We start from the raw sequence: 12,473 nt of genomic DNA, 5'->3' as shown, positions 1-12,473 counted from the left end.
ACGCATACGTGAATGTAATTAGCATATTTCATGGGAAGGGTCCATTGTGCATTAACCATTGCGTGCGCGCGTGCGCGTAGTTTGCGCACAGAACGTTTACTGTGTTCTTGACGCCTACAATACCAGCAGCGTGATTATGATGTCCACAAAGTCCACGGCTGTCATGTTTACGTTTATGTTTGGTATCTAACCATCCGCTTGAAGACAGCAAAAACATGACACGCTACCTTTACATACAATGACCCATAGGTCATACTACAGTCAACGATTGTACGATACAGAGATATCTTTGCGATAAATCTTCAAGAAGCGAAAAAAATTCTGATTTCATCCGGAAGCTAATAGTTATGCTTTCCGTCATCAAGTTGTTCAACTTGTTTGTGGCCAGCGTTAGCCTGTGCCTGCTATTTTGCCCGATAAGCGGTTGGGAGGTTGGAAAACTTCCAGTCGCTTCGCCTCATGATGTGGTCTCCATCTCAACTACATCACGGCAGACACACAGCGGTATACTGATCATCAAATACCCGTGTGATGAGGCACAATCCCTCACCCAAGAACTACTTTCAGTCTGGGTGTCTCTTTTCCAACACCTTTATGACTCAGTGTCATCATCATCTGCACCATCTTCTGAAGTCCCAGACTTCTTCGGACAGGGTTTCATCTATGGTGACATCATCTTCAAGATCTTAGATTCTGACGATGTCCGGGATGCTGTGTTCGCCTTTGTCATTTGGTGCCTGTGCGCAGCAGCCCTTGTCGGGTTTGTTTGCTGGGTTCGCCCGCCAGCAAGACGTCATTCCCGTTACTTCATGGGGCGTGGTTCGTCAGGCTTCAACCGTGGCAGTTACCGCCCATCTCTGTGGCGACGAATGATGCCTCGCCTCAGACAACACATGGTGCCGGTGCTGTTCGTGAAGGCCTTCTGGCCATTCCAGGTTAGCTTCGGTACCTTCCTGTTCAACCTAATAAAGCCTGTTGGTTCATCGGCCGCTAGTCTCCTGCATCTCGCTGTTAAACCAACTACCGACTTGTCACACCGACTTGGACATCTTCTTCTGAGACCAGCGGCAACACCCGAAGAAGCTGTGAGAGGGTTGTTTGTCTCTTTATGCTTGGCGCCAATATTCTGCTGCTTCTTCATCTGGATGTTCAGTGCCTTATTTCTGAGAACAAGTGACGTGAAGTAAGTTAAACATTTGTTGTCAATCCTTAAAAGAATAATATTTTAATTAAACTAAATTCAAACGTTTACTTACAGTACACACCAAAGCCAAGGCTTGTTGTAGTGGAGTGCCTTTAGAATAAAAAAAAACCACAAAAAACTAATAATTATTGGTATAGGCCTAATTAACTTAGATAAATAATTATTACAATACAAAGATAAACACGGGTACAAAATGATCTCAAAAGAAAAATGTTGAGATATAAGTGATGACTAAAAAAATCCGTGAAACCATGCATACCTATTGGGAGGTAAGGTACTCGTTTTTGAAAGGTATCTTATAGCAATATCATCCTTTATCATGATGAAATCAAATCGAGTAATGTGTTGGGGTTTTAATAACATTGTTCAACACCAAATCGAGTTATGTGTTGGGGTTTTAATAATATTGTCCAACACCTTTATCCTAAATATAGACGACCTACGGGTGAATGTCTGGTCATTTTACACACCCGAAATAAGACTTCTGTAATCCTCGATGGACACGAACAATCTTGCTATGGACAATCGGTTATTCCTCGAGAAAAGTTCAAGCACTCTAAAGATCACCACGAGACTCCGGGAGGTAAGAGTTTAATAAAATCATTTTAAAGACACGGACACTATTGTATTGGTATAATTGATGGAGACCAGTCTTCTCACTTGGTGTATGCCTGTCTCAACATTATACATAAAATAACAAACCTGTGAAAATTTGAGGTCAATTGGTCGTCGAAGTTGCGAGATAACTATGAAAGAAAAAAATACCCATGCTTTCAGATGCTGGAATTCTGAGGTCTCGAAATCAAATTCGTGGAAAATTACTTCTTTCTCGAAAACAACGTTACTTCCGAGGGAGCCGTTTCTCACAATGTTTTATACTATCAATCTCTCCCCATTACTCGTTGCCAAGTAAGGTTTATGTTAATAATTACTGTTAGTAAACCAATAGTGTCCACTGCCTTTAAGGGCCCTATAAGGGTGTATAAGAAGAAACACAACTTTACCAAAGTGTTCCCCCTACACATTTGACAAATAATGCAGCCGTTGAAAGTAATTATGATAAAGTCAAGTCTAGTAAAAGTCCGGCAGCAAAGGCATTTATTTCAAGAATCGAAAAGTGTCGTGGCCGAGTGGTAAAGAGCACTGAATCCAAAACTCTGGTGTTGCCGATCAGCAGAGTGTGGGTTGAATCCCCCAGTCGTACACTTGTGTCTTTAAGCAAGACACTTCACCATTGCTTCGTCCTTCGGATGGGACGTAAAGCCGTTGGTCCCATGTGTTTTGTAACGTATGTTAAATAACCCAGTACACCTATCGAAAAGAGAAGGGCTTTGCCCCAGTGTTCCTAGTACTGCTCAATGCGTCGTAGCACATTGTAAACCCTTATAAGGTGCTATATAATTGGGTCTTAAAATTGTTAACTTCAATAACTACCTTTCTGTAAAAATGTATAATACACTCAGTGCCACGAGTACCTTGTTGCTTTAGCCCTATATAGGACTCTTTCTCTGTACAATACGAAAGTGTAAGACCACCAGGGCTACTTGTTGGTTATACGTACGCTATATTATTATTATTAATACAAATTCAGAGTACAGGGTAATTTTTGTAGGTTACACGTACACTACAGAATTTTTTACTTCAACCAAGCGAAACTTTTCCAAAGCTACATGTGAAAATGATTATTTTCCTGCATAGGGGCCTAGGCCACCTTGGCTGAGGTTGAAAATGGAAACTGTGCATGAGTACGCGTTATGCACTTTATCCAGCCAGTGAGGCTTTTCTTTGAACCACATTAAGTTGAACCACAACTTTTTTGTTTGAATCAGACCAACCAATCAAAATTAGAACGAATTTTGTTCTCGATAATGATTGCTCCTTTACAGATACAGTGTCGTTGAAGAAAAGAAAAACAAATATTTCAGTCGAAGACACTGCCAGCAAAAACAAAATAACAGGATATTAATCATTACTATGAATCGTAACAAACTAATAAAACACGGATTGCACCATCCATGATTTTAAGTTTTTAGGTTATGTCATAACTGCTTTTCAAATTGGGCGTTGATGGCAAAATGGCAAACAAGGTTCTCTTTATCAACAATTTTTTTATATGAAGGTTTTCCCCCTAGAGGTTCCCATGTAAGATGTAATTGGTCTATCGTGTCATTTTATTAGGGTACCATTTCCTAAAAGGCATTGGAAACGTTCGGTATATTGTCAAAGACTAGTATTCTCACTTAGTGTATCTCAACATATGCTCAAAACAACAAACCTGTGAAAACTTGGGCTCAATTGGTCATCGAAGTTGCAAGAGAATAATAAAAGATAAAACACCCTTGTTGCATTACTTTGTGTGCTTTCAAAAGACAAATATTTTTTAGAGTGTGAAATTACCTCTTTCTCAAAAACTACGTAACTTCATAAATCATAGGAGCTGTTTGTCACAATGTTTAAATACCATACAGCTCTCGATTGCTCGTCACCAAGTACAATTTTACGCTAATAATTATTTTGAGTACTTACTAATAGTGTCCACTGCCTTTAGGTAAGACACATCAGAGTGAGGGGAAGAGTAGATTTTGATTCCAACTGGTGTAGTTGCAAAGAATAGTAGGACCTACAGTATTGTTATAGTAAACAGATCCAGAATGTTTGTATCCTGCTATAAAGTAAAAACAGGATATTCTTTAATTGTAATCCTTTACTCTATCGGGGATAGAGCGAAGGATTACAATTAAGGAATAGTCATCCCCTGTGTGCCATACCTTACCATTCTTTTTTGTGTCATTGGTTCTTGTGTCCCAGAGAGACTCATTACGTATCATGCTAAACATTATAATAAAAAAAATCCACATAGCTTGCTCGTTGAATGACTTGTATTGTATATAAAAAAAAACATTATTACTGTAGGGATTCGCAGGCGGCGCGCTCCCTTGGTTTGGCTACGGTTGATCGTTGCCGGGTTTGGGGGATGTTCCCCCGGTCAGGAGATCAATTCACCACTCGTTTACACCAAGTACTCTCTTCATCAACCTTTATTTATTAATCCTCTCGAAATATGTCTCTCTATATATCCATATCTTCATCCCTATGGTCAAGGACGAACAGAACAAACCAATTGCTTTAATATAATTGTCCACACACAATTATTGTTGTAAGTGTCTGTTTACAATAAAGCTGAGTACATCAGTATATATTATAAGACCCAGCCAACATCGCCAGTAGACTACTGACGACAAATCAATGACATCAAGTCAAGTCCAGTGTATAGATTGCTACTGGTGAAAAGAGTACACAACGATAGTGTTTTTAAAGGCAGTGGACACTATTGGTAATTACTCAAAAAAGTTATTAGCATAAAACCTTACTTGGTAGCGAGTAATGGGGAGAGGTTGGTAGTATAAAACATTGTGAGAAACGGCTCCCTCTGAAGTGGAGTAGTTTTCGAGAAAGAAGTAATTTTCCACGAATTTGATTTCGAGACCTCAAGTTTAGAATTTGAGGTCTCGAAATCAACCATCTAAACGCACACAACTTCGTGTGACAAGGGTGTTTTATTCTTTCATAGTTATCTCGCAACTCCGATGACCAATCGAGCTCAAATTTTCACAGGTTTGTTATTTTATGCATATGTTGAGATACAGCAAGTAAGAAGACTAGTCTTTGACCATTACCAATAGTATCCACTGGCTTTAAGATTACAATAATTATGTCTAAATGAAAATCCACTCACCAACTGCCAGCAGTAGAAATGGTGTGGTTACATCGCACGCCAAAACAACAGTGTGAATCCAACTGCACATAGCTCGCACTCAGCCTACTCATACATCCGCATACTAATGCGCGCAGCCTAAACAAAGACATAATGGCCTCTACAACGGCAGTTGGGCAGTAATATTCACATCAAAAGTTACTGAACATAATTAAATCATTTATACATCCTGAAATGGAGATTATTATTTGAATCTACATGTATACCAAAAGACGGTGACGTCCGTCCTGTTTCCATGGTGGAAGATCACAACAACCATTGATGTAAACAAACTCAACCCATGTGTTAAAGCCATTGGACACTTTCGGAACAGAAAAAAATTTAAAGTTCACAGATTTACAAATAACTTGCAGGGTTTACAGAAGGTAATGGTGAAAGACTTCTATTGAAATATTATTCCATGAAATGCTTTACTTTTTGAGAAACCATTAAAACAATATCAATTCTCGATATCGAGAATTACGGATTTATTTTAAACACATGTCATGACACAGCGAAAAGTGCGGAAACAAGAGTGGGTTTTCCCGTTATTTTCTCCCGACTCCGATGACCGATTGAGCCTAAATTTTCACAGGTTTGTTACTTTATATATAAGTTGTGATACACGAAGTGCGGGCTTTGGGTAATAATGTTTACCAAAAGTGTCCAATGGCTTGAAAGGGGCAGTATCAAGGCCTATTTTCAGGTTCCCACATTACTAACATCTAGATTTGGTTCAGAGAGAGACATAGAAACTTGCATAATTCCATTTTGCCAACAGCCATAAAAATCTCTTTTAATTTAACGCATGCAGCAAATGCTTCAAAAAAGTTTCTTTTTCTTTTTCCTTGTTAACTTTTGCAGAAACTCCGCTGTTGGATGCTGAGTATTCAAGTGACGAATCCGAAACAAAGACCGATGGTGGCATACCACACCAGCCTGTTCAGAATGTTTCTAGAGAGACCGAGACACTGCAGGAATTACTGCCGACCGGACGCTCATTGCAAAAACAGCCGTCTACATCAACCACCGAATCTGTCAAAACGTCACAGGATCTAGTGACCAAACAGCAGCCGAGTCAGGAAAATGAATCAAATGCAACCGCCGTTTCAGAACAGAAGCCTGTACTTTCGGTTGGGTCTGAAAGTTCAACACCAATGTCTTTTGGTGATCCAGAGGTATGTGACGGGACCTTGTTGTCCCAGACGTCTTCATCGGTAACAGAAGCTGTCGTTTCGGAACCAAAGTCGTCTCAACTCTTCTCTGAATCTGAATCTTCTCACAACTCTAAATCTGGAATTTCAACATCGTCATTGCAGCCCCATTTGGAAGCAGAGGTTTGTGATAGATCTTCAAAGGATAAACTAGAAACGATCGTTTCAGAGCTAAAGTTATCACAGCTCAATGGATCTGAAAAAGAGAAAGAACCACAGACTCCATTGGAGGAAGAGATCGTATCCGTGACTACTAACCTGAACTCGGCACAACCCAATGGATCTGGAAGCCCTGTTCCATCACAGACTCCTTCGGACACGCTGACACATGGAGAGCCTGCACTTCAAAAGCTGTCGTCTCAACATAATAAATCCGAAACTTCCATTCTAGAAGAGAAGACAACACGATTCAAACGATCTGGACCATTGGCTACCTTGCAGCCCTCTCCGGAGCTTAACATACCTGGAAGATCACTTCCTCATCAACAGCCTCAACAGATCGTTGGAAATGGAAGCTCTGTGCCACGGCCGTCGCATCAGAAGACACATGAAAGAACTGTGCTTCTCGAACAGCCTTCGAGTGTTACTGGATGCCAAGGGTCTCTTCAGCAGTCTACCAAGCCAACGACATCTAAAGCCTCTCCACGATTTAAAGGACCAAGTCAAATTCAGCAGTCTGCCAAGCCAATAACATCTGATGTGTCCAAACCATCTCAACAGAATGGACGAACTCATATTCGACCATCTGTCAAGCCAATACCTTCTCAAGTGTCCAAGCGAACTCAGCAATCTCACTGGTATAATGGACACGCTCAAGAGTCTCTTCTGCATGCGCATTCCTCACCGCCGAAGGAATTGAGGGAATCTGGGGTGTACCTTTCACTTCAAAAAAACTTACAGCGGAATGCATCCATTAGACCAGTTCTTGCCCATCAACCACAAATACCAACAGGATCTGGTGGTTTTCCTTCGTCACAAACGTTGAATAAAAGGCCGGAGTTGACTCAGTTGAAGCCCAAACCGATAGGCATAACATTCAGAGAGTCTATACCATTGTATGCTATGCAGAATAAAGGATATGGAAGAATCAATCAAGAGTATTTTCAGTCCAAAAGGCAACTCAACTCTTCTTTGCAAAACAAAGGAGACATGGCGCAGCAAAATGATCCGTTGGAGCAAACAACACCAAAGTCTAAAGGATTAGAGCATCCTGAATTGCTACAAACTCCACAAACCCATGGTGCTGAAGGGATCGCTTCCTTGACTCAGTCCAGTGTACCTGGTAGATCTTTACCAATGCAGCAGTCTGTCAGACCAATAGCATCTGAAGGGTCCATTCCACTGCCACAGATATCTTCATGCCCAATCGGACGCAACGAACGATCAATGCCAGTTAAGGAGTCCCCAGGACCTTACGGAGCTGAAAAGTCTATGCAAGCACAACAGACGATGAAATCAAATTGTACAAATTTGAAGATTCAAATTCTACAGACTCCGCCAGGACCATTGTTACCAATGAAACCGCGCTGGCTGTTTAGAATGAGTAGTTGGGTAAGGCCGATACAACGGTCTCCACAAAACACTGCAATTGGAATGCTAACCCCGGTGCAGTCGACTGAACAACCTGTTGGACCTGGAGTGATCGATCCACTGACGAACTCTTCTGAACTTGGAAAGATTACGCCACCTCAGCCTCATTCACAATGCAATGTACCCAGTCAAGTTCAGCAGTCTGGAGGACCAATAACATATCCATGGAGTGGACCAACTCAGGTTCAGCAGTCTACCAAACCAATACCACCTGAAGTTTCCAAGCCAACTAAGCAGCCTCCGCAATGTAATGAATCAGCTCAAGTTCAGCAGGCTGACAAGCCAACACCAAATGAAGGATCCAAGCCTACTCAGCCGTCTTCACCAACTAATGGTCCAAAGCAAGTTCAGCAGTCACCAAAACCAATGTCATCTGAAGCGTCTCCACTGTATAAGGGACCAACTCAAAATCAGCATTCTGCTAAGCTTATAACATCTGAAGTGTCCAAGCCACCTCAACAGCCTCCATTGTATAATGGACCAACTCACACTCAGCAGTCTGCAAAGCCAATACCATCTGACGCGTCCAAATCACCTCAGCAGCCTCCATTGTATAATGGAGCCAGTCAAACTGAGCAGTCTGTCAAGCTTGTACCATCTGAAGTGTCCAAGCCACCTCAGCAGCCTCCACTGTATAATGGACCAACTCAAATGCAGCAGTCTGCAAAGCCAACACCATCTGAAGTGTCCAAGCCATCTCAGCAGCCTCGACTGTATAATGGACCAATTCCAATGCAGCAGTCTGCCAAACCAATACCAAATGAAGTGTCAAAGCCACCTCAGCAGCCTCCACTGTATGATGGAACCGGTCTAACTCAGAATTCTACCGAGCAAAAACCATTTGAAGTGTCCAAGCCATCTCAGCAGCCTCCACTGCATAATGGACCTACTCAAATGCAGCAGTCTGCAAAACCAACACCATCTGAAGTGTCCAAGCCATCTCAGCAGCCTCCACTGTATAACGGAGCCAGTCAAACTAAGCAGTCTGCCAAGCTAATACCATCTGACGTGTCCAAGCCATCTCAGCAACCTCCACTGTATAACGGACCAACTCAAACTCAGCAGTCTGCCGAACCAATACCAACTGAAGTGTCAAAGCCACCTCAGCAGCCTCCACTGTATAATGGAGCCAGTCAAACTCAGAATTCTACCGAGCAAAAAACATTTGAAGTGTCCAAGCCATCTCAGCAGCCTCCACTGTATAATGGACCAACTCAACTTCAGCAGTTTACCAAGCCGAAACCATCTGAGGAAGTGTCAAAGCCACCTCAGCAGCCTCCACTGTACAATAGACCAACTCAAATTCAGCGTTCTGCCAAACCAATACAATCTGAAGTGTCAAAGCCATCTCAGCAATCTACACGATGTAATGGACCAACTCAACTTCAGCAGTCTGCCGAGCCAGTAACATATGAAGTGTCCAAGCCACCTCAGCAGTCTCATTGGTTTTATGGAACCTCTCAACTTCAGCAGTCTAGTAAGCCAATACCATCAGAGGAAGTGTCCAAACCACCTAAGCAGCCTCCACTGTATAATGGACCAACTCAACTTCAGCAGTCTGCCGAGACAATTACATCTGAAGTGTCCCAGCCACCTCAGCAGTCTCATTGGTTTTATGGACCCACTCAACTTCAGCAGTTTAGTAAGCCAATACCATATGTGGAAGTGTCCAAACCACCTAAGCAGCCTCCACTGTATAATGGACCAACTCAACTTCAGCAGTCTGCCGAGACAATTACATATGAAGTGTCCCAGCCACCTCAGCAGTCTCATTGGTTTTATGGACCAACTCAACTTCAGCAGTCTAGTAAGCCAATACCATCTGAGGAAGTGTCCAAACCACCCCAGCAATCTCATTGGTTTTATGGACCAACTCAAACTCAGCAGTCTACCAAGCCAATACCATCTGAAGTGTCCAGTTCACCTTTGTCAGTATCTTCCCCCGCCATCGGACCTGGAAAGTCGCGACCAGAGCAGCAGATTATTGAATCGAATAACTCTAGATCGACTCCTTTTCTACAGACTCAAGCACCTTTGGTTCCGATGAAACCGGGTTTGCTTTTCAAAAGAAGTGAATGGGCAAAGTCAATCCAACAACAAACTCAACGAGTTTCATTGCAGACAATTCCGTCTAAAACCCAAAACGACATGACACCACAACCTCAACCTGATCCATGCAGTAAGTCAGTAACTCTGCTTCAAACTCCGAAACCGAATGAGGCAGCAACACCGGAGCTGTTAGAGGCCACTCAACTACAACAAGTTGGTCCTGGTGGACATACCAAAGAGTTGACGACTACCATCCCAGAAGAATGTCCTATGAGTCAACCTGCTAAAACAGAAGGTGAATATTTCAAATCTAATTTGATTTTTCACCTCATGTTTCTTTAAAATATCTTTATAACCGTTTTTGTCATCATCATCATCATTTTAAACACTTCACCCCCACTCCCCCCTCACATGGTGTTACCGCGAACCTCCCTTAGTTATTCTTCCATCTTGCGAAGTTTCAAATCGTACTTATGATAGTTTTGACAATAAATTTGCATGGCTTTATTGTGCAGGGACCAAGCCAACTGTTGCCCAAGACAAACCTATTGGTATGATGGGAGAAGAGCGACCATCAGTGAGTTTTGCAGACGGTGATTCGCTTCTCATGACGGCATTCATCGTCCAGAACTCATCTCTAAGGAATGTCCGAGACTCGGTCATTCTACCCAAATGCTGCAAAACCAAACCAAAATCGTCACCAACTCCGAAGGGAATTCTAGGTAAATTGGGGTGAATTGGGTGAAACCAATATGGTTTATTAAACCAATGATTTGCCACGGAGTTGATGTTTCAAACTTTCCCCTGAAAATGGAATTTGCAAGTCTCGCGCGTGATCGTTATCGAACGAAAGCTGGTTTTTTTTCTTAGGAATCATATTCTGTTTAGATTATTTTTAGCCAAAGTTCTTAAACAACAAAAACAAAAAACCCTACTAAACCCGAAACAGCACAACCGTTTGAAACAAAATCGCGTCCACGTAAAACTGCTAATGGAGCTATAAGTGCAAGTCTTGCACACAGTCTATATTCTTGTGTCCATTAATTCCATACTGAGTTATTCTGTTCAAGATCTTAAAAATAAACATACAAAAAAACTTGGTCGAACATTTCAAAGGTGTGATATTTGCTTACTATACATGTAGGTCTTGCACCACATTCCTTAAATCAGGCGTTCACATACCCATAACTTTCCGTGTCCTCTTTCAGTCATAGACAAAAGCCGACGTCGAAGATCCTCTCCTCGCCCATGGGTTGAAATGCCTCCCTTTTCTCCATGCCCAGCCGAGAAAGTGCGAGCCATGAGAGCCGTGGAAGATGCCAAGACAGCCCGGGAGCACGGCCTGGCTGCGGAGAGGAAACATGCCGCACAGATGCGGGTGGCTCCAGTGTACAACGAACGATTACAGATTTCAGCTGGTCTTACGATCTGCACCTTTGAGACTGAATAATTTGGATCACCTAGCCATTGTATGCACTGTTTAGTATTCATGCATTCATGAATAATCATGTGCTCAATTGAATATTCACGTATTCATCATGTTTCTAAGGTTCATGCTCATAAAAACTTGGCTGCAGTGAATTTATCTGTGGAAATTAATATATGATCAAAATCATGAAATTCGTAAAAGTGGCAGATAAGCATCATGTACAATTTAATTTTCAAAAGGAAAAAAAAGTTATAAAAAATATGTAAACAAATTTCGAAGTTTTTTAAGTAAAGTTGTTTCTCATTACGGATCTAAACTTGTTGAACTCATTACACGCCTTACAGTGAAACTTGCTGTCTCATGATGTTCATGTTTCAAATAATGAATCAAGTGTTTATAGGCTCTAGCAAGCAATTTTTCCAATAATGTGAATTTTTGTTTTATATATAGCCTAAACATCATGAAAAACTACCGCAAACTGTGTTACTTACACGCCATACAATCATGGAATCTTTAAAAAGGAAATGGTTACTGATATCATTTCATTTGGTGTAACCCATACAGGGATGTGTGTAAAAAGCACTGTATTTTATACTTTCCCAAGTCCTGTGAAAAAAAAACCTGGTAAGGGTAAAACCAAAATAATTTATCATCCACTTTTTTACGTAGGGTTTGAAACTTTGCATGCTGGAAGTTAGGTGAGGTTTATGGTAACACCATGTGAACATTTCTTATGAGTAGTGTTGGTTCTAATAGACCGGTTCTTTTCAAAACCCAAAGCAAAGCTAAAATGATTGCTATAATGAACGATTTGATATCAAATTGTGCTTGCTCTGAGCCACGGTCGTTTCATTTAATTAAGAGAACTTTCTGAAACAAAACATAATTTATTATGAAATTGGCGATGCATTCATGCTTTATATTCATGTTGTTATAAATGTAAAAGATCTTGTAAATTAATTCACATTCCAAAACTGCAACATTCTTTGTAAAACTAAACAACTGCATTCTGGTCGTTTATAAATCATTGTTTCAATTCAAAACCGAATGTACTTAAAAAGAAAACAACTTTGATATCTGGAGTGCTCAAAATATTAACCATGGGGAAAAACCTGTTTATAAAAAGTCTTATGAGATTAAATAAATATAATGAAAAACTTAATACCATAAACATGATTGTAAGCGCGTGTTTTATTCTTAATATTTTTTTATATAGTCCGTGGATGGTTAGAC

General features: G+C 41.1%; 1 protein-coding gene across 1 annotated transcript; it reads left to right on the top strand.

The window, feature by feature from the left end:
* Positions 1–209: 209 nt before the first annotated feature.
* On the top strand, positions 210–12,376 carry LOC139934239 (uncharacterized). Its single transcript, XM_071928474.1, has 5 exons — positions 210–1,183; positions 1,639–1,787; positions 5,823–10,106; positions 10,327–10,533; positions 11,020–12,376. Exons 1-5 carry the CDS (start codon positions 348–350, stop codon positions 11,259–11,261), a joined length of 5,718 nt encoding a protein of 1,905 aa, XP_071784575.1. The 5' UTR covers positions 210–347; the 3' UTR covers positions 11,262–12,376.
* The last annotated feature ends 97 nt before the right edge of the window (positions 12,377–12,473 follow it).

This window comes from Asterias amurensis, chromosome 1 (assembly GCF_032118995.1).
Source record: "Asterias amurensis chromosome 1, ASM3211899v1".
Lineage (NCBI taxonomy): Eukaryota > Metazoa > Echinodermata > Asteroidea > Forcipulatida > Asteriidae > Asterias > Asterias amurensis.
This window is presented reverse-complemented; position numbering and strand designations above follow the sequence as displayed.

What these genes read in the sequence shown, in the direction of transcription:
- LOC139934239 (XM_071928474.1), top strand. Translation starts at nt 348, where the DNA reads ATGCTTTCCGTCATCAAGTTGTTCAACTTGTTTGTGGCCAGCGTTAGC. An exon ending in TCACCACGAGACTCCGGGAG is followed by an intron (nt 1,788 to 5,822) that starts GTAAGAGTTTAA and finishes TAACTTTTGCAG; the next exon opens with AAACTCCGCTGTTGGATGCT. An exon ending in TCAACCTGCTAAAACAGAAG is followed by an intron (nt 10,107 to 10,326) that starts GTGAATATTTCA and finishes TTTATTGTGCAG; the next exon opens with GGACCAAGCCAACTGTTGCC.